The following is a 21,266-nucleotide window of genomic DNA, read 5'->3' as shown; positions in this document are numbered from 1 at the left end:
ACGCACCCATAGAAATGGTGTTGAGAGGCGTCGCCGGTCCAGGACAGCCCCCCCCCCCCCCCCCCCAAGTAGCCTAACATGTTACCCCATAAAAATTTTTGTTAGAGGCTTATCGTCTTCTTAAGTTTTTTCTCTATTTCCACAAGCGTTTGATTAACACTATCTCTACGTGGCTATCTAAGATCTTCACGAGATATGTCTTATCATTACAATAATCGTATGTCACACTACCTAGGTTCACGATTTTTCTAGTAATGCCTTATTATAGTCTATAGTCATAGTTATTAAAGGCACTAGGTGCACTCAAGGCGCATAGGCCTCGCCTGGGGCCTAGGCGCGAAGCGCAAAAAAAGCAAAGGCCTGAGAAAAAATAAAGCGCATAATGAAAAAAGATAAAAAATATATTATGTATTAGAAAAAGAATACTATTCTTTAAATAAAATAAACAAAATCTATTATATAACACTTTATATCATTTATTTAGTACCAAAAGTTCTAAAATACCAGTGTATTAGTGTAGAAAAGTAGTTTTCCTTAGATAAAAGTACGGATCTGTTAGAATCTTGCCGGAATTTAGAAAATTTAGCCGGAAACTCTCTGGAATCTAGGAATCTCGCTGGAATGTGCACCTGAACCATCACCTAGAGAATTAAAGCGCAATTTCCTCGACTTAAGGCGCAACTGCCTCGCCTCGCCTGAAAAATAGGCCTAGACGCAAAAGGCGATGGCTTTTAACAACTATGTATAGAGTTTATTTTGTCATATGTTAACATATAAAACATTTAAAGGTTTAATTGGTTATTTATCAAAATCAACTAGAAATTAAAAAGTTATAATAATAATAATAATAATAATAATAATAATAATAATAATAATAATAATAATAATAATAATAATAAATCTATATATGAAAGGGCCTATCATCAATATTTTTAAAAGAATAAGGGGTATAAAGTCAAATCTGAAGCAAGAACGTATAATTCCACTTGATCACTTTTATAATTTTATGATATCATCATGACAAGCACTTAATGGTAATTAATGTAATATTGTTAATGACAACATAACTTTTTTTTAACGAAAAGGAACGACGTGTCAATCACCGTGACATTAGGCGTTGTGGCCAAGGTCGACTAGCTACTTGACCGTGACACTGGGCATTGTGGCTAAGACGAACCGGCATCACCCGTATTCGCCCTTCACCTGGATGCCACAGAAAATAATTAGGAGAGTCACAAGGAACACCAAGTCTTTCCCCAACAACTCCACCACTACCCTCGTTGCCTGTTAATTACAATATAATAACATGTGTCATTATAATATAATAACATGTGTCACCTGCCTCCCACTTCTTTCTCAGGTTTAATAATCCATTGAATCTCGAATTTTGTCACATTTTCTCGTTTATCATCATCATTTGATCTCTTTCTGTGTGCTGTTCAGGCAATCTCACTTGTTTCTAGTCATCTCAATTTCTCAGGTAATACTACTGATTAAATTCATTACTCATAATTCCATGCAACCAATGGTTTCTTCCATGTTTTTGTCATGTTTTGCAACTTCTGCTATTGAATCGGTTGATTGTTCAGTTGTTTGAACTGAAGTGTTTTAGGATAGAATCTAGTGTCTGAATGATTTGCTTACTTGATTGTTGATATTTAATGTAAATGTGAGTTCAAAGATGTAAATTAGTAGCAGTTGACTTTTTATTTTTATTCTTATTCTTTAATATGAGCTGTTTGTGGAACCAGTTTCACCTGTTTTTCTGGCATTCAATTAAAAGCATGATTGAATGTATGGATTTTGGTAATGGTACTGGAACTATTATCTCGATAAGAAAATATCGACTTTAAGAGTTAGGTAGAGTTATACATTTATCATTTCAATAATCAGGTTCTTGCAGCTTCTTTAGTTCTAGTTGTTTTGATCCTGAATAATTAGCAAAATATATATGTATTTATATATATACACATTGAGTATTTTGAGAAGTTTAGACTTTTGAATGGTTGTTTTTTGCAGGAGGGGGAAAACCAAAAACAGATGAACTTTACAGTCTAGAAGCAGTTGGTTGATTTTAAGTAGGGGAATATGGGATTTAAGCCCTTAGTTTCATATTGCCGTCCGGTCGAAAATGGTGTTTGGGCAACGGCAGTGGAAAATGAATTCGGGCCTTACACTCCCTGTGCAACAGATTCTATAGTTACTGGCATTTCGCATTTGGTTCTTCTAGGGGCTTGTATATACAGGATATGGGTCAGCAAGAAGGATATTAAAGTGGAAAGGTTTAAACTGAGGTCAAATATCTACAACTACTGGCTGGGGTTATTGGCTTTATGCTCTGCTGTTGAGCCTTTGTTTAGATTGATAATGGGCATTTCGGCTTTTAATGTCGATGGAGAGACTGGTCTTGCTCCATATGAGGTTTGTTTCTTTCTGCATACCTTTTCTTCAACTTGCTCATTTGTTCCAACCTACACTTGTGGTGATGTTACTAGAGAAAATTTTTAGAAATTTTATTCAAATGACATGGACAGTTGATTATACAGTTTATTTAGGTGGATATTTGGAGCTTAATTATTTGCGAAAACAACTTAACTATGCTTCTTATGTATTTTTAGAAAGTAGCATATTGCATTTTGTGGTTGTTGCATCTTATTTTTTCAGCAATGATCTCATTTTTCTAAAGCTTAATATACTACTTTTTGTAAGAAGGTAAAATCCGGAATTGCTATTGATAAGTAAAGATTGTCTTACAATATAGTGATTATAAAAAAAAGTTAGGAACCTACGCTGGTCCATAGGCTCATACTAATAAACCCTAGCTAAATAATAATACAGTCCAATACTCCCCTGCAGTTGGAGCATACCGGAAGCTCCAACTAGAAGAAAAACATAAAAACAAGAATGATCATAAACCCTAAAAAATCCAATCTTCATCGGTCCACGACGTGTAAGTCGAAATTTCTGCCAAAATTCCATAATGACAATCCATAATACTTAGACCATGGGGTATGGGGGTCGTCCCCTCCCCGTCCCGGTCCGTCCCCCACGTCGCACACAGCCCCCCTAGGGGTTGTCGCGGCACTGCCGGCCTCTCCAAGACGTTGGAGACGAGGCAAACAAGTGGGCCCCCCTCTGACTTCTCTCTCTCTCTCTCTCTCTCTCTCTCTCCCCTTTATTATATATTTATATTATATTGGTTTTTATTATAGGTTGGGTAGTCCTCAAGGGGATGGTCCTCCACCCTTGGTGAGGTGGCGCCTACGTGGTGGGTAGTCTCTTTGGGGACTAACCAAACCACACCCAATGGTCTTAATGATCCCGTAGTTGTTGGTATCAAAGTTACAGGGCTCAGATTTGAGTGTCGTATCGCGTCAGCTACGGGGTGTCAGGGCGTAGCCGATGCCACCTTTGTCCCAGACGCCCTCATTTGCACGGACTCCAGATGCGTGCCTATGGCGTTGGCGACGCGGGTATACCCCATAATCGATGCCGGGTACCTCCAAAGTGTTCCGTTATGTCGTGTTTCGAACCCAGTGCTTCCCGTTCTCAATCCAAGGTTACGTAACATGTTCGAATTGCTCCTTAAACCCTGTTATACCTGTGAAACACAAACTATATCAAAGTAGAGAATTCGAAACCCAAATTTGCATAACAACACAAACTTAAAACACGGATAAAACCGTACTTTCAACCATGTATCATGCTCACAGGACCAAGATCTCGGAGTAGAGGGATGATAACAATCATCTTGATAATCTCAACACTTCTCACACCAATACATACTTGAAAATCGAATTGAAACAAACTGAAACAAACTTGAAATACTAACCGATATAATCAAACAGAACTTGATAACTTCGAATATATAGAAACTGTATGTTCGATGGATTGATCACAAGACTGGAAAGCATTGCGTTGTTTGGGGACGTGATGTTTACACAAACTCGCACCGCTCCGTCTATCAAACTAACAAACCTAATGGGATTCTTGGTTTAGTCGAGTCGACAATGTTGGTTTCAGGCCCCACACTCACACTCTATGAACACACACTAAACACACACACAAATATACGTAAAAGGGAAAATGGTTTTCAAGAACTTCAACTTTTTATTAATTGAAATCAAAGGATGCATTTTATAACTAAGCTACTGCTTCAATTTATAATGAGCAAAACAAACACATGTTAAAGATAATAAAGCCCACTACTTGCTGAAATATAGGACTACTCCAACGTCACTTTCATCCCACAAACTCGGTCATCTTCAAGACTAATTCATTAACATGTGACTAATATACAGCCCAGCTGACCCGTTTAGTTATTCGACCCGTACTCGATCCGGAAACAAACCGATTAACCCAACAATCACCCCCTTAATCGGGTTTTCGTCCTTGCTTGTTTCTTGGTCGCATTCGTTCTCTCTTCTTGCTATCAAACTTTCTCTCATTCTAGCAACTGGTTCGGTCTTTGTGATGCAAACCTCTGGTCCTGCTTTACACGGTCTTGGTCCCTTTCTTTCTAAATGGTCCCTTTTTTTCCTCTGTTGATTTGGATCTGCATACTTTCCTTCTCTCGGTCGTTCGATCTTGATAGCAAATGATTCGGTCTTGATCTCTATGGTCTTTCTCAGGTGAATCTTCGGCCTCTTGTCACCTGTGTCGGTCTATTGTGAATCCTCCGGTCTCAAATGGATTCACAAATTTCGGTCTACGATCTTTCTGCGGCAACCGCTCGGTCTCGGTCTACCTTGGTGTGACACTCAGGTCATTATCGCACTTGCGGTCTCGGTCTTTACTTTCGGTGAAGAGAACATATTTGGTCTCGGTCACGCCGTTTGATCTCTCATGGCTTCAATCCTTCTTCTCCGGCAACGGTTTTTCTTACGCCGGTATCTCCTTTCCGACGACGGTCTCTTTCGGTCTTTGTCTTTCTTATCTCCGGCGAGTTCTTCTGCCTTTCTTTCAAGTCGTTCGGTCTACTACGACTTCGGTATCTTCTCGCCAGTATATCTTTCTTACACAGGTACTTGTATTTCCGGCGACTGTCTTCTTACATGATCAACCATCATCTGCTTTCTTTCATACCGGCACACCACCGGTTCTTTCGTGCGATCCAATGAAATCGCGATTTCTTTCTGCTTCTTTCTTCTTTCTCGGCCTGCTCTCTTTTCTCTTTGATCAACGACTTCTTTCTTTCTTTCTGATTTCATTCGACCAACATTTTCCCTGCTTTTGTTGCTGTCCTACTGCCAAAGGGCCGCACCCTATTTCTCCCCCTCGACTCTCAAACCGACCCTCGTTTCTTGACGACCTTGCTCTGATACCAAATGTTGGTTTCAGGCCCCACACTCACACTCTATGAACACACACTAAACACACACACAAATATACGTAAAAGGGAAAATGGTTTTCAAGAACTTCAGCTTTTTATTAATTGAAATCAAAGGATGCATTTTATAACTAAGCTACTGCTTCAATTTATAATGAGCAAAACAAACACATGTTAAAGATAATAAGCCCACTACTTGCTGAAATATAGGACTACTCCAACGTCACTTTCATCCCACAAACTCGGTCATCTTCAAGACTAATTCATTAACATGTGACTAATATACAGCCCAGCTGACCCGTTTAGTTATTCGACCCGTACTCGATCCGGAAACAAACCGATTAACCCAACATACATAAGAGTTTGTTGGCCTACGGCCCAAACAGAAATAAAACACAAAAATAATTGTTCGAACTCGAGATGCATTTGATTATCGGCTTTCAGCAAGCAAAGTAGGCAGTGTGACGCGGTGGTCAACTGTGGTCCTATAAAAGAATGTTGGCGGCTGGGCCAGTGGCTAGAGGACCGTAGTTCCTGCAAGAGAGAGCGACTCAATGGAGAAGCTGCGCTAGAGGACCATAGTCTGATCTGCATGGTGGAGGAGCGGCTTGAGGGATAACCATCGGGCATAGGACTGTAGTCCTACAAGGAGCAGCACGACAAATGAGAGGGTTGATGGAGGAACGCAATCAATAAGATGAGCCCATTACATCATCTGTGTGGTTGTTCTTGGAGACCAGACCACTGCCAACACAGCTAAACAGAACCTGAAAAGTCGTCGAAATCAGCTGGAAGATGGCGCGTGGTGTCAAAGATTGAGAATGTGGTGACGCATGACGACGCGTGCGGCGACGGCTCAGTGGCGGACTTTGGTGGTCTGCAAATCGGAGCAAGGCAATGGCGTTGGCGGTGATATACGAAACAGTCTCCTGATAAAAGATTTAGGAATAGTGGCCAAAATCTAGAACCGAAACCAGGACTTTATTTAGGACCAGAAATAAGAAAAGTGAATGGGAAAGAACAGTGGCGCAATGGCGGAACGTCGGTCTAGGGTTTTTCTCACGTGGTGAAGGCTAGGGTTTAGTTATTTGTGTATGGCGCGACGGAGACGATAGAGAGCGTAGGCTGGCTCTGATACCATGTAAAAGAGTGAAACCTTGAATTTATATTGATTGCTAAAGGGTTCCTTGCAATATACGACAAACGTACACAGTAAGTCTTACAATATATAAAGATCATAAGAAATCCTAGAAACCTTAATTCAATCCGCGATACTAATAAACTCTATATAATTATTTATTCTAGTACTCTCTGCCTTCCTTAATATTTGGGATTGCATTGCATGCAGATGTTATTCTTTTTTCCTTTTCCTATATAAGAGAACTACCTAATTAAGTAATTTCTTCTGATCTGTACTATGTGTCTAATTCTTTTTCATTATTGCAGATTGTGACCTTAGTTATTAAGGCCCTTGCATGGTGTTGTATGTTGGTCATGATTGGTCTAGAAACAACGGTTTATGTTTATGAAGTCCGTTGGTTTGTGAGGTTTAGTGCCGCTTATGCTTTGCTTGGGAATGCAGTGTTGCTCAATCTTGTGCTTTCTGTGAGCAAATATTACACTAGGTTTGTTTCTTAATTACCACTTAAAATCTAAATTTTCTGCTCATTTGGTATCACACAATTTGCCAAAGGCCGTTTAGTATTAAGATGCCACATATGTGTATATTAACATTAATGGCATTTGGTAATGAGGTCTAAAATAACGCAACTAGATATAAAAAAGAGAATTACAAGTGAACTCATGGTTTTATGATTACTTGGTCCTTGCAGATATGTATTGTATCTCTTTGCCGGTGAGGTTGCTATACAGGTTAGATGTTCTCCATGTTATGTATTTTGTTCGTATTGTTTTATAACTTCTGTTGATCCAAGTTGGTGTTTGTGTTAAGTAACAATAAGTACAATAAATATAATTCCAATTGCCCTCATAATCTCGTCATCTATACATATATTTCCTTGAGCCTACCTCACTAGAAAGGGCAAATTGGCATCTTGGTGTATCTTGTGTCCGTATCTCAAATCAAAATTTTCAGCATTGACGATGGACGTACACTATGATTGTAGTATCTTTGGTTTAACAACAGAAGTAAATTATTTTCATATATAAAATTTTCTTTGTTGTAGGTTCTGTTTGGGCTATGCTTGCTTGTCTATCTTCCTACTTTGGATCCTCACCCGGGTTATACCCCAATACGTGCTGAATCTTTGGATGATGCTGACTATGAAGAACTTGCTGGTGGAGAAGAAATTTGTCCCGAGAGGCATACCAGCATTATTTCTAGTAAGTTACTAAGTTTTACTGATTTATTTGTAGTACTATGGAGGTTGATATATGAAAGCCATTTATTGTTTCCTTTTGATGATATACTTTACTTATCCTTTAGTTCTGATGCATTTGTAGTACTATGGAGGTTGATATATGAAAGCCATTTATTGTTTCTTTTTGATGATATACTTTACTTATCCTTTAGTTCTAATGCATACATGCTTTATTCTTATTGCATCTATTTATATTGAAGTGGATTGTAACCTTTTGATTATATACTTCATTGCATTTATTAATATATATTCTATTATGTTTTCTTGTTTCTTTTAAGGTATCTTCTTCTCTTGGATGAATCCACTCATGGTCTTGGGATACAAAAGACCCCTTACAGAGAAGGATATATGGAAATTGGACACATGGGATCAGACAGAAACACTAAACAACAAGTAAGTATTGTTTCTGCTTACATTTTATTTCTAATCTATGGAAGTTCATATTGGATTTATAAATCAAACTTCAATTTAAATTACTTATGAACATTCTTATTATGCTTATGTATTTGTTATGTACTCCGGATATATGTAGGTTAAGTTAAGTTAGGTATATTAGTTATAATGTATAAGTTATGTCGACTTGAACTGTGCAGCATATTGTTGGTTGGTTTGTGCAGTATAGCGGCAAACTGTCAAAATGACAGTTCTGCCCCTGCAGAGGAAAAACTGTTATTTATCTTCAAATGAAAGTTAACTCTCGGGAATAATTATCAACCATAAACTGCCGTGTTCATATGTTACTTTATGTTTAGATTATACTTCGATTATGTACAGCAGGCCAGTTATTGGATTAAGGCTGCAGGGACCAATGTTGTCATACTGGCAGTTTTACCCCTGCAGTTAAAATACAGTTATTTTCCCTCTAAATGACAGTTGATTACCCGCCAATAACTGCCTTATTAACTGTCATATTGTTATGTAAATATAGGATTATATCTGTACATTTAATCTTTATCAAGACAATAAAACAGATTATTATTGTCCATCTTTGCGTATTTAGAACAAGGCTGCAAAACTATTTGATTTGCAGCAGTGTTATTGTGTGTGTGTTTGATACACAAGAGACTGTGATTAATCAAGAGTGTGTCCTAGGCCATCTGTTCAGTTCTTGATGGGGTTTTTTTTTTCTTTTTGATGAATTACATCTTGTCCCTTCAGATTCCAAAAATATTGGGCAGAAGAGGTCCGTAAACCAAAACCGTGGCTTTTAAGGGCTTTACATCATAGCCTTGGAGGAAGGTTTGTATCATGACATTTTGTTACAAAGTTCTCTTGCCTGTTATAAATAATTTCAGTAAGTATGAGAAAATCTGAATATGTCATGTTAATTTGGTTATAGGTTTTGGTGGGGAGGCTTTTGGAAGGTATCCAATGATTATTTCTGAGTTCATAGATTTTTGCATAGTTTCGAAAATAAATCCTGAAAATAAGATTTTGATGAATATTGTGTATTTTAACTTTTCGATGAATCGAACATTTGTAGATTGGCAATGATCTTTCTCAGTTTGTTGGACCACTGATTTTGAACGAGCTATTACTGGTTAGTTTGTTATTTCCAAACATTTCCAATTAAGATAGTTTTTTTGTTGTTTGTATCATAATTATTTGCTGCTTTATTTCCATTTCTTTCCTGTTTTAGGTAGCACCTTAATATCTGTTCTAATTGTTTATACTTTTCAGTCTATGCAAGAACATGGTCCAGCTCAGATTGGTTACATCTATGCATTCTCAATTTTCGTTGGAGTGGTACAAGCTCTATAACTTCAGTTTTATTTGTACTATTCTTTCGTAAATCAAAGATTTATATGATGTCCAGACTTCTCTAATGCATTGGATTATATGCTTCTTGTGACATCGCAAAGAAAGAATCCCTAATGCTTCAGAATCTATTTCTACACTTTAACAATTTAGTGATATGTTGCTCTCTTTGGGAATACAAGTATACAACTGCTTTCGTTTATCTCTACCGTTTTGAGATCCTAATACTTGTAGATTTTAGTTTAGTTAGTTTGGTTTGGTTCCTGGTTTTAACTTAATTTTAAAGGGTTAAAGATAGTTCTATTGGTTATCAATTTAGCTGCTTGGTGTGCTGTGTGAGGCTCAGTATTTTCAGAACGTCATGCGTGTAGGATTCCGCCTTCGTTCAACTCTGGTAACTACTTCACTCTCATCAAGTGCATTTATGCTTGTTCCTTATAAAAGTGACAAATTTCTCTTCTATATCTTTATTTCTGATACCAGTTATATATACTTTCTAATCTAGTATTATTTCATTTACTGCTGAAACCATCATCTTTTCTTTTGTTCTACTGGAACATAATCGAAACCAAATAAGTTTCATCGTTACTTTTTTATAAACATTTTGTGTCATTAGAATCAATTGTTCATGTGTATTAACATACTGATAGCTTACTTGACAATCTAATTGCTAATTTTCTTTCCTGTTCTATTGGAGTGTGGCGCTTGTTTTGGTACACTTAGTTGATTCTATGTTTCTTTCAAGATTGCTGCAGTCTTCAGGAAAACTTTAAAGCTAACCAACGAGAGTCGCAAAAATATTGCGTCCGGGAAGATAACTAACTTGATGACAACCGATTCTGAATCACTCCAGGCATGTTTCATTAGCATTTGTGTTCAGACTTCTAAAGTTGTTTATATGTTTCATTAGCTTTGTGTTCAGACTTTTTTAAATTTGTTTATAAACAACTGGCGCATCAATTATGATCACAAAAGTTTCATTATTTCAATGATAATTTGGTATTTTGAATCAAATTAATTTGGAGGTTTTTATGCATTAGAATATAATTAACGACTTATGACCCGTTTTCGTTTTAGCTACTTTTTTTACCCGTTGGAGAAGACCGTTTCATAAGTAAATGGTTAAGGTTGCTATCTCTAAATGGAAGGCTTAGTTGAACTCAGGCAGTATTTGAGTTCCTAATCTATGATAACGATAATGTCATAGATTCATAGGCATCTTTATAAGAATGATGCTTTTAATTCGTTTAATGGATAATTTTATTTTCATCCCCTTTCCACAGCAAGTAACCCAGTCGCTTCACATTTTGTGGTCTGCCCCATTCCGTATCATTCTGGCTTTGGTTCTTCTCTACCAACAATTAGGCGTTGCTTCAATCATTGGTGCATTCTTGCTAGTTCTCACGTTCCCCATACAGGTACAATGACATATACATACATCCACATGCATACATTTCCTAAATGTAATATTCATGCAAAAAGTATATATTTTGGAAACAGACTTTGGTTGTCAGTAAAATGCAAAAAATGACCAAGGAAGGACTGCAGAGAACTGACAAGAGAATCGGGCTCATGAATGAAATCTTAGCAGCCATGGACACTGTCAAGTACTCTTTATCTCACTCCCTGTCTCAAAGTTCCCTTTAACAAGCTTTTGTTAATGGGCATAATTTGAAATACTAATAATCATTTTGACTCTTTTTACAATTTGTGTTTTAGATGCTATGCTTGGGAGAGTAGTTTCCAAGAAAAGGTCCAAAGTGTTCGAACAGAAGAGTTATCATGGTTTCGAAAAGTACAAATGCTAGGAGCGGTATGTATGTTACCAAACATATTAAATATATACTTTTACATGATTTCATGGTTACAGGTGTTTAACGGTCTCAGCTATTGTTTTCAATTGTTTTGCAGTTTTTTACATTTATTTTAAATAGTATTCCAGTGGTGGTGATTGTGGTTTCATTTGGGATGTTTACCTTACTTGGAGGAGAACTGACACCTGCTAGAGCCTTTACATCACTCTCTTTGTTCGCTGTGCTACGTTTTCCACTCATCATGCTTCCAAATACGATTACTCAGGTTTAGTGTACTTATTCGTATTTTTTTAACTTCATTCCAAGTTTGTATATATTTTTATATAAACTCATTTACAGGCTGTAAATGCCAATGTGGCTTTGAAACGTATGGAAGATCTACTTTTGGCCGAGGAGAGACTTCTTCTTCCAAATCCACCTCTTGAACCACGACTTCCAGCTATCTCAATTAGGAATGGATCATTTTCATGGGATTCAAAGGTTGTCGTTATTTGATTTTCTTTTGATGTGTCACAATGGAGAGCGTTTATTCACTTCATTTGTTTTATTGTGCAGTCAGATAAACCTACACTGTCAAATATTAATTTGGATATACCAACGGGTAGTCTGGTGGCAATTGTTGGAAGTACGGGAGAGGGAAAGACATCACTTGTATCTGCTATGCTTGGAGAACTTCCTCCTGTTAGCGATGCACATGTTGTTTTGAGAGGAACAGTTGCTTATGTCCCACAAGTCTCATGGATTTTCAATGCAACTGTATGTCATGTGATGTTTCTTTTTTGTTAGTGTTAAGTTGTTAACTATTTTCTGAAATAGGGGTGGCAAATGGGCAGGCTGGGTTGATTCAAAACACTATTTGTTCACATTTCACAAATGATTTATGTATTAATTGTTTAATGAAACTAATAGATTTATAAGGTCGTATGCATTTAAACTACACGTTGCTACCCGTTTTCTTCTTAGCTATATTTTATATTACCATTTTGAACCACTAGAAATAAAACACAACCCGAATCAACCTGTTCATAAGTATGTATATGGGTTGGAGAAGCCACCTCTAATTTAATTTCATATTAATATGAACTTTCTTTACATGATTTCATTGTCCTTGTAAAATCATTTTGTGTTATCGTTTTAGTCTGATTATAATCATCAACAAATACAATGAATATATTAAGTGCTAGTGAAGTTTAATGGGTTGATATTTATACATTTATTTTCCAGGTACGTGACAACATATTGTTTGGATCCCCCTTTGAGCCTGCAAAGTATGAGAAGACACTAGACGTAACTGCATTGCAGCATGACTTGGAATTGCTTCCGGTAAGTATCATTGTGTTTCACTAAGTAACCATATCTTCATATTTAAGGTATACTTTTAATAATAAATTTATGGTGTTATGGCAGGGCGGTGATCTTACTGAGATTGGTGAAAGAGGGGTGAATATTAGTGGAGGGCAAAAGCAAAGAGTTTCCATGGCTAGAGCTGTATACTCTAATTCAGATGTGTATGTGTTTGATGACCCTTTGAGTGCTCTTGATGCTCATGTGGGCAGGCAGGTAAATTACCAACTACCCCTAGCTTTAAGCACTTGATCAATATTATGTATGATTCTTGAAGTCACAATAATCAATTTAATATGCAATGTGAATTTATTTCAAATTCAATTACCAGGTTTTTGAGAAATGTATTATAGAAGAACTAAGAGGAAAAACACGAGTTCTGGTTACAAACCAGCTACATTTTCTTTCACAAGTGGATAGGATCCTATTGGTCCATCAAGGCATGGTGGCAGAGGAGGGGTCCTATGAGGAACTCTCTCAGAATGGTGTACTTTTCCAAAGGTTAATGGAAAATGCGGGGAAAATGGAAGAATATGTTGAGGAACAAGAAGATGCGGGAGATTCTGATTCAAAAACATCAAAACCTGTTACTAATGATGCGTTAGCTCAAGATTCTGGTAAAAAGAAAGAAGCTAAATCTGTTCTTATCAAGCAAGAAGAACGGGAAACAGGTGTTGTCAGCTTCAATGTTTTGAAGAGGTAAGACGGAATCTTGTGTCAATATTTTAGTCTAATTTTTTTAGTATTTTACATAGGTATTTTTCTTTTGTGTTTTTATTTCAGGTATAAAGATGCATTAGGAGGGTGGTGGGTTGTGGTTATACTGCTTGGATGCTATGCTGCAACAGAAACTTTAAGAATAATGGGTAGCACATGGTTAAGTATATGGACAGATGAAAGCACACCAAAGATATACAGCCCCTTATTTTATAATATTATCTATGCGCTTTTATCACTTGGTCAAGTATGTTTCTAATCAGTTTTATTACTACATTAGTTGATTTTACATCATTCAGAATTGAAGTAATGGATTTACTATTTGGTTTTTAGGTTTTGGTGACGTTGGTAAATTCTTATTGGTTGATTATGACTAGCATTTATGCGGCTAGAAAGTTGCACAATGCTATGCTTAATTCCATATTGAGGGCTCCGATGGTCTTTTTCCACACCAATCCACTTGGACGTATCATTAACAGATTTTCAAAAGATCTTGGTGACATAGATCGAAATGTTGCCCCATTCGTCAACTTGTGTTTGAGCCAAGTGGCACAACTCTTGTCAACCTTTGTTCTTATTGGACTAGTGAGCACCATGTCTCTTTGGGCTATCTTGCCACTTCTGCTGCTTTTCTATGCAGCTTATCTCTATTATCAGGTATGTCAGTTTTACATGTATGTCTTCAAAAGAGTAAAGTACAGGGATGGTACATATGGTTTACCAAAACTTTGTATTTGGTCCCTAACTTTCCAAAAGTACACAGATGGTCACTGTGGTTTGCGCTTTGTAACACATTTAGTCTCTAACTTGGACATGCTAAAACCATTATATTTGTTGGCTGTGGACTAAATGTGTTATAAAGTGCAAACCACAGGGACCATCCGTGTACTTTTGTAAAGCTAGGGACCAAATCTAAAATTTTTGTAAACCACAGGGACCATCTGTGTACTTTACTCTATTCAAAATGAAGGTGGCAAAATGGGTGGGTCTGCCTTGTCAGGTAACAAGTCAAAGCGGGTAGTTATGGTACAATTCGAAACGGATCTAGTTGAGTTATTTTGACCCAACCAAAACACTTCCCATTTTACTAGAATATGTTTGTATACGTTAATTTGGATACACTTAAGTTGACCTTTGATCTTCCGGTCGACCCATTTGACTTCATGTTTAAGTATTTTTTTTCCCTAATTTGATCTTTTATAGAATATGTAACCCAATTGGGGACCACTCTTCTGTACATTTTTAAAGATTATTTAATTGGTTATTGGTTCCTTCAGAGCACTGCCCGTGAGGTAAAGCGATTGGACGCCATCAGTAGATCTCCAGTGTATGCACAATTTGGGGAAGCGCTAAACGGTCTTTCAACAATTCGTGCATATAAAGCCTACGATCGAATGTCCAAGATTAATGGGAATTCCATGGATAATAACATCAGGTTCACATTAGTCAACATGGGTGCAAACCGTTGGCTTGCAATCCGATTGGAAGCAGTTGGAGGTCTCATGATTTGGTTAACCGCCACTTTTGCTGTTATGCAAAATGGGAAAGCAAGAAATCAAGAAGCTTTTGCATCCACCATGGGTCTACTTCTAAGTTATGCATTAAATATTACAACCTTATTGACAGCAGTCCTTAGACTTGCAAGTTTAGCTGAAAATAGCTTAAATGCTGTTGAACGTGTTGGTACTTATATTGAATTGCCATCTGAGGCTCCAGGCGTTATTGAGGATAACCGCCCACCACCTGGCTGGCCTTCTTCAGGATCAATAAAGTTTGAGAATGTCACTTTAAGGTATAGGCCTGAACTTCCATCCGTGCTACATGGTTTATCCTTTTCTATTCCTCCAAGTGATAAGGTTGGAATAGTGGGAAGAACAGGGGCAGGGAAATCCAGCATGCTTAATGCTTTATTTCGGATTGTGGAATTGGAGACGGGAAGAATTGTTATTGATAATTGTGATATTGCAAAGTTTGGGCTGACTGATCTTCGCAAGGTTCTTGGTATTATACCTCAAGCACCCGTTCTTTTCTCAGGTATCTTAATGTTGCTGGTCTAGTTTAATAACATTATATGTGACAAAATGGGTTAGTGGGCTGGTCAGGCCAGGTTGACCTGAAACACTTTTTCCGTACAAAATTTCTGTGTTAATAAGTAATCAGTGAGTCAAACATGAGGTATTATGCAATTGAAGTGCCCTTTGGGGGAGTTTTGATCCGTTTTACCTATTTAACATGTTTCCTTTAAAGCTATTACTTTATTTTTATTTGGATGTGGTAACTGATAAGATGACATTCTTGGGTATTTGTTGATACTATGCATTTATTTATTTATTTGTTTATTTTTTTGTGATTTATTGGAACTCTTTGTAAAGGGACCGTGAGGTTTAACCTTGATCCTTTCAACGAGCACAATGATCCTGATCTTTGGGAATCTTTAGAGAGGGCCCATCTGAAGGATGTCATTAGGAGGAATCCTTTGGGTTTAGATGCTGAGGTACATATTCATTTCCGGTTTCTTGCATATATTTTAAGCAAACTGTGTTATGCATTAAATTACCTCTTTCTTGGACTCGGTTTTTTGGTAATAAAGGTGTCAGAGGCCGGAGAGAACTTCAGTGTTGGACAACGACAGTTATTAAGTCTTTCGCGTGCATTGCTTAGGAGATCAAAGATTCTTGTTCTTGATGAAGCAACTGCTGCTGTTGACGTTAGGACAGATGCACTTATCCAAAAGACCATCCGTGAAGAATTCAAATCATGTACTATGATCATTATTGCTCACCGTCTGAATACGATTATTGATTGTGACCGTATTCTTCTCCTTGATGCCGGTCAGGTATTGGTCACTTCATCACCTTATTATTTCAATACAATCATTTTTCTTTTAATAAAAGTACTTAAAAGGTTTTATGCATTAAAAATACACTTTTATGACTTCTGATCTCTTTGACACGTTTCCTTTCTAGGTAAGGTTTTTTTTTTTTTTTTTTTTTTTGTAATTTACCCATTGGAACTATTATGGTACCCGAAACGGCGAATCTATAAGTAAATGTGTCAAATTTTTCACCTCTTCATTAAAACTGAATGAGGATTTATTTGTTGGTATCAGAATCGTCGGACACCCAGGACCATTCGGAACGGACCGGGTTGTTATTATATTCACAATCACAATCAATCATATAACAACGATCGCAGAACTTCATTGTAACAATAATGAACGAACAGTAATACGAATGATTTGAATGGAAAACTTACTGATCGAAAAACAAACAGAAATACTTGCAGCACTCGATAATAACATAAACTGACTTCGAATACCTTCAACAAATGTCTGTTACAACGCTACGAAATAGAACAATGATGCAGGGTTCTTATAGGTGTGAAACGGTGCCTCTATACGGTCGCGTCTTTTCCTTAAACGGTGTATCCTGAATAACCGTTGCAGCAGTTACAACAAAGAGACACACCGTTTCACCTTTGGGCTTTATAAACCCTTGACCCGTATCATATTTCTATCGGACTGGACTATAAACAAACTGACACGGACATTGTTCTTTGACCCATACTAGACTAAACATAACCTGGACAAACATGGCCTACGGCCCAACCGAAATAAACTAAACATAATAATAAAGTCTGACCCATTAACTAAAATAAACATAACGTAAACGCGGCCCATCAAGAAATACGTGCTTAACTTTCGATCTTCATTCTCCCCCTTAAGCACGAATCTTCTTGACCCGCAACAATCTTCACGCATCTTCGTCATCGGTGACCACGAATGTGATCACCAAGTCTGCATCATCCTCGGTCTTGACCTCCTTGACTTGAGCATTCTTCTTTCCATCTTTCTCCTTTGCTTTTGCATTCTTATCGCCCTTTTTCTTCATATAGTCAAAGTACCATTCAAACAACTCGATATAGTGAACATACGAAACCTTCATCTCGAAGCCATCAACCTTCTCGTACCCATACTCGAGTGCAACTTCAGCCCACGAATCATCTTCTAATACCTTTTTAATTCCACCCTTGAGATTCACAATACGGTACAAAAGTAGCAAATTCACATCTCTTCCGTCTAGCAATTTCGGTGGCATCTCTCTTGACTTAACAATACCAAGAAAACTTGGTAAAAACCATATCAAAACATCATCAAAGTTGGCATCATAAAACTTGTCATAACCCGCCAATTCTTCGTGCATTAAGAGCAAATCCAACGGCTCTAAACAACTATCCATAATCAAGCCGTTCTCGATCACGTCATCTTCATCTTGGGAAAGGACCACCGCCCTTTCACGTAACTCTTGCCTAGATTGACGAGGGTTATCTTTCATCCCCTCGTAGTAGATCATAAAGCAAACTTTATGCTTTTTCGAAAACACAACTTCATCCTTTTTTGTTCCCGATGTTCCTTCGCCGTTCGCCTTCTTTCTTTCTTCACGTTCCTTCTTAAACTCTCCTTCATAGTAATCTTCTATGTACTCTTTAAGTTTCTCCTTCTCCATCCGATAACCGTTATCGACATCAAATTGATCATAAAACCGATTCAAGTAATCCTCTTCTAAATCAACATTTGATTTATCTTCATACACATCAAAGTTCTTGACTTGTGCACCGAACATTCGCTTTAACATACATTTGTCACCCGTAGTGACCGTCTCGATCCCTTGGAACAAAAGTTGTTCCAAACTAAGAACATTTTTCTCCATCTTCGGTACATAACTTATACACGAGATTGTTTTATCTCTACCATCGACCGGTATTCTCACTTCACCAATGCCATGAACAAACGAAAAATTCTTCTTTTTCTCGTTCGTGATTACCCCGAAATGCCTCTTGAACCGTTTGAACAAACTACGGTTCCCGGTCATGTGTGTCTTGAAACTTGGATCAACGACCCACATTTCGCTAAACAAACCACCGCTCGTACCATCGACTAAGTAATCATCTTCTTCCGGTAACGGGCCTAAATTGATATATCTACTAGGGCAAATGGAGGCTATGTGCCCAAATTGCTTACAAATAAAACATGTCACCCCGGCCTTCCTCGGCCGTCCAACCGGTGCCTTCCCTTTCCGGTTAACTTTCTTTCCAACGCCTTTAGGAACCTTCTTCTTCGCATAATCCTTCCCGGATGACTTCACCGAACGTTTGGTTGGCTTCCCCTGCGCAACTCGTTTCCCACGGTTGCAGCCCCGGCCGCACTTTCCAACGTTCCCAACATCACTACTACTACCGATTTCTACCCCTTTTCCTTTACTGCGAAGACACGCGTTCCCATGACTACAACCCTTTCCGTGTCCGTGTGAACCTTCGGCTCTGATACCAATGTTGGTATCAGAATCGTCGGACACCCAGGACCATTCGGAACGGACCGGGTTGTTATTATATTCACAATCACAATCAATCATATAACAACGATCGCAGAACTTCATTGTAACAATAATGAACGAACAGTAATACGAATGATTTGAATGGAAAACTTACTGATCGAAAAACAAACAGAAATACTTGCAGCACTCGATAATAACATAAACTGACTTCGAATACCTTCAACAAATGTCTGTTACAACGCTACGAAATAGAACAATGATGCAGGGTTCTTATAGGTGTGAAACGGTGCCTCTATACGGTCGCGTCTTTTCCTTAAACGGTGTATCCTGAATAACCGTTGCAGCAGTTACAACAAAGAGACACACCGTTTCACCTTTGGGCTTTATAAACCCTTGACCCGTATCATATTTCTATCGGACTGGACTATAAACAAACTGACACAGACATTGTTCTTTGACCCATACTAGACTAAACATAACCTGGACAAACATGGCCTACGGCCCAACCGAAATAAACTAAACATAATAATAAAGTCTGACCCATTAACTAAAATAAACATAACGTAAACGCGGCCCATCAAGAAATACGTGCTTAACTTTCGATCTTCATTATTTGATTTTATTATTCCAGGTTGTCGAGTACGATGCCCCAGGCAAACTTTTACAAGATGAACACACCGCTTTCTCCAAAATGGTTCAAAGTACGGGTGCTGCAAATGCTCAATATTTGCGTGACTTAGCATTCGGTGCAGAAGGAGACAAGGCAGAGAAGGCCGCAATAGACAGTCAGAAGAGGTGGCTCGCTTCCACACGGTGGGCGGCTGCAGTCCAATTTGCACTTACCTCATCTCAAAACGACCTCATGCTGATGGAAATTGAAGATAATGACAATATCCTCAAGAAAACAAAGGATGCAGTTGTAACTCTTCAAGGTGTTTTGAAAGGGGAACATGATAAAGACATTGACGAGTCACTTGAACAGGCCCTAGTCCCAAGGGAGCGATGGTGGTCAGCTCTCTATAAAGTAGTCGAAGGTATATAGCTCTTTTTTTAGTAAGTATACGAATTAGTTTTTATAAGATTTAACTAAACACTATATATTAATTCTTAAAACACCATGTGGCACGATTGATTGTCTCCGGCCAGGTCTTTCAGTGATGGGCAAGCTGGGTCGTAACAAGCTCCAGCTATCGGAATATGGTGTCGATTGGGATCATGTTCAGATGTAGGATACTTGCTGCTCAACTTAAGATTTCATACTTTGAAACTAGAGTGAAATAGATCTGGACATATCCCATTATTAAACATGTCTTTGTTAATCAGTAGTAAAAGTACATAGATTGAAATAATTAAGGTCAACAAGTGGATTTTCGATCTCATTAACGTTGTTGTCTGTAACTGAATTGTATATGCAAGTATGGACTTAAATTCTTGTAATTTTAAGTTTTTAACCGTTGTTAGATAACACAGTTTATTGCTAGCATTAAACCTATCTAAAGTGGTTCGATCCCAAACCAGATAGTAAACCGTATACAAACAGTAGAAATATATCAACAACAAACACAATTGTTATAACTTGTGGAAAAAAAGGCAAAAATTGGTTGCCAATTTGTCCAACTCATTTCAACCTATAGTAAAATTACTTATTTTTGTTAGCTATTGAATCAGAGTAGGTTCAAGCGGAAGCGAACATATACACACACGCACACCAGCAGAATATAAAGAACATGAGAATTTACGTGGTTCGGTCAAGGTGACCAACGTTCACGGGTTGCAACTAGGTATGACTTTTATTAGGTGTGCTTTATATGAGTACAATTACATCATGGGTATTTATAGAACAAGATTAGGGTTAACTATTTAGTCAACAAGTTAACTAAATGGGCCAAAACTAAGGCTGACTACGCTAATTAGGGTCGGCTGCCCAAAAGCCTACGAACCCAACAATCTCCCACTCGAAGGCTTTGCATAGACCTCAAAATCCATCTAAGTAAACCCATCACCAATAACTTCAGTAGTCTTCACATTCGAGTCTTCCAAGCCACCAGTTCCCAAGAACAAGCTAAAACTCAGTCATATCCACTTTATTGAGACCGCCCCTCTCATCAAGTACTTGAAAGGACAGTTGCAGCTCCCTCGAGCTCCAACCCAACAGTCTTACACATTCCAGACCCATCCGTGACTAAAACCATCACTAATCCATTCTTTGTCTCAACCGGCTTGCACATTCCACCGGATCCAGAGATACACCGAGAATCAACACCACTCTCTAAATTTAGCAAGTGTTTCACATGAGAGATTTTATCAATCAAAATACCGGTCTTCAAACCCAACGAAGTTTTTTGAATGTACCCATAACACACCCCATGATCCTACTGTCACCAAACCCCTGACCTAGCTTTGACCTTCGATCCTGTTCAACTTTAATCACCTTGGCACCAGACTTCGCCCTTGCAAAATGAACCCTATTTTGCTCCTTTGACTCAGCAAACCCAACTTTGTTTTGAGGGATGGTTATAGATCCTTTAGCGGGCACTTCTACCATGTACAGTTATCCTATCTTGTTTTCACGAGAAATGAGTAGATTTCC

At 37.9% G+C, this 21,266-nt stretch overlaps 1 protein-coding gene across 1 annotated transcript; it reads left to right on the top strand.

Moving 5' to 3' along the window:
- The first annotated feature begins 1,343 nt into the window (after window positions 1–1,343).
- Window positions 1,344–20,141, top strand: LOC110937000 (ABC transporter C family member 2). The gene is made up of 28 exons (XM_022179411.2): window positions 1,344–1,480; window positions 2,020–2,421; window positions 6,776–6,954; window positions 7,162–7,201; window positions 7,516–7,672; window positions 7,989–8,103; window positions 8,869–8,949; window positions 9,050–9,074; window positions 9,194–9,250; window positions 9,391–9,456; window positions 9,788–9,862; window positions 10,214–10,321; window positions 10,752–10,886; window positions 10,969–11,075; window positions 11,188–11,281; window positions 11,380–11,547; window positions 11,622–11,762; window positions 11,838–12,038; window positions 12,507–12,605; window positions 12,690–12,842; window positions 12,958–13,325; window positions 13,410–13,590; window positions 13,677–14,000; window positions 14,621–15,377; window positions 15,716–15,837; window positions 15,934–16,179; window positions 19,308–19,710; window positions 19,823–20,141. Exons 2-28 carry the CDS (start codon window positions 2,089–2,091, stop codon window positions 19,903–19,905), a joined length of 4,818 nt encoding a protein of 1,605 aa, XP_022035103.1. The 5' UTR covers window positions 1,344–1,480; window positions 2,020–2,088; the 3' UTR covers window positions 19,906–20,141.
- Window positions 20,142–21,266: the final 1,125 nt, after the last annotated feature.

This window comes from Helianthus annuus, chromosome 4, assembly GCF_002127325.2.
Source record: "Helianthus annuus cultivar XRQ/B chromosome 4, HanXRQr2.0-SUNRISE, whole genome shotgun sequence".
Taxonomy (NCBI): domain Eukaryota; kingdom Viridiplantae; phylum Streptophyta; class Magnoliopsida; order Asterales; family Asteraceae; genus Helianthus; species Helianthus annuus.
Note: the sequence above shows the minus strand (reverse complement) of the source record. Positions and strands in the feature narration are given on the sequence as shown.

Excerpts from the sequence above, each read along its gene's own strand:
- LOC110937000 (XM_022179411.2), top strand. The coding sequence starts at position 2,089 with ATGGGATTTAAGCCCTTAGTTTCATATTGCCGTCCGGTCGAAAATGGT. Across the intron at positions 8,104-8,868 it reads ACAGAAACACTAAACAACAA|ATTCCAAAAATATTGGGCAG; the intron begins GTAAGTATTGTT and ends TTGTCCCTTCAG. Across the intron at positions 12,843-12,957 it reads ATGCTCATGTGGGCAGGCAG|GTTTTTGAGAAATGTATTAT; the intron begins GTAAATTACCAA and ends TTCAATTACCAG.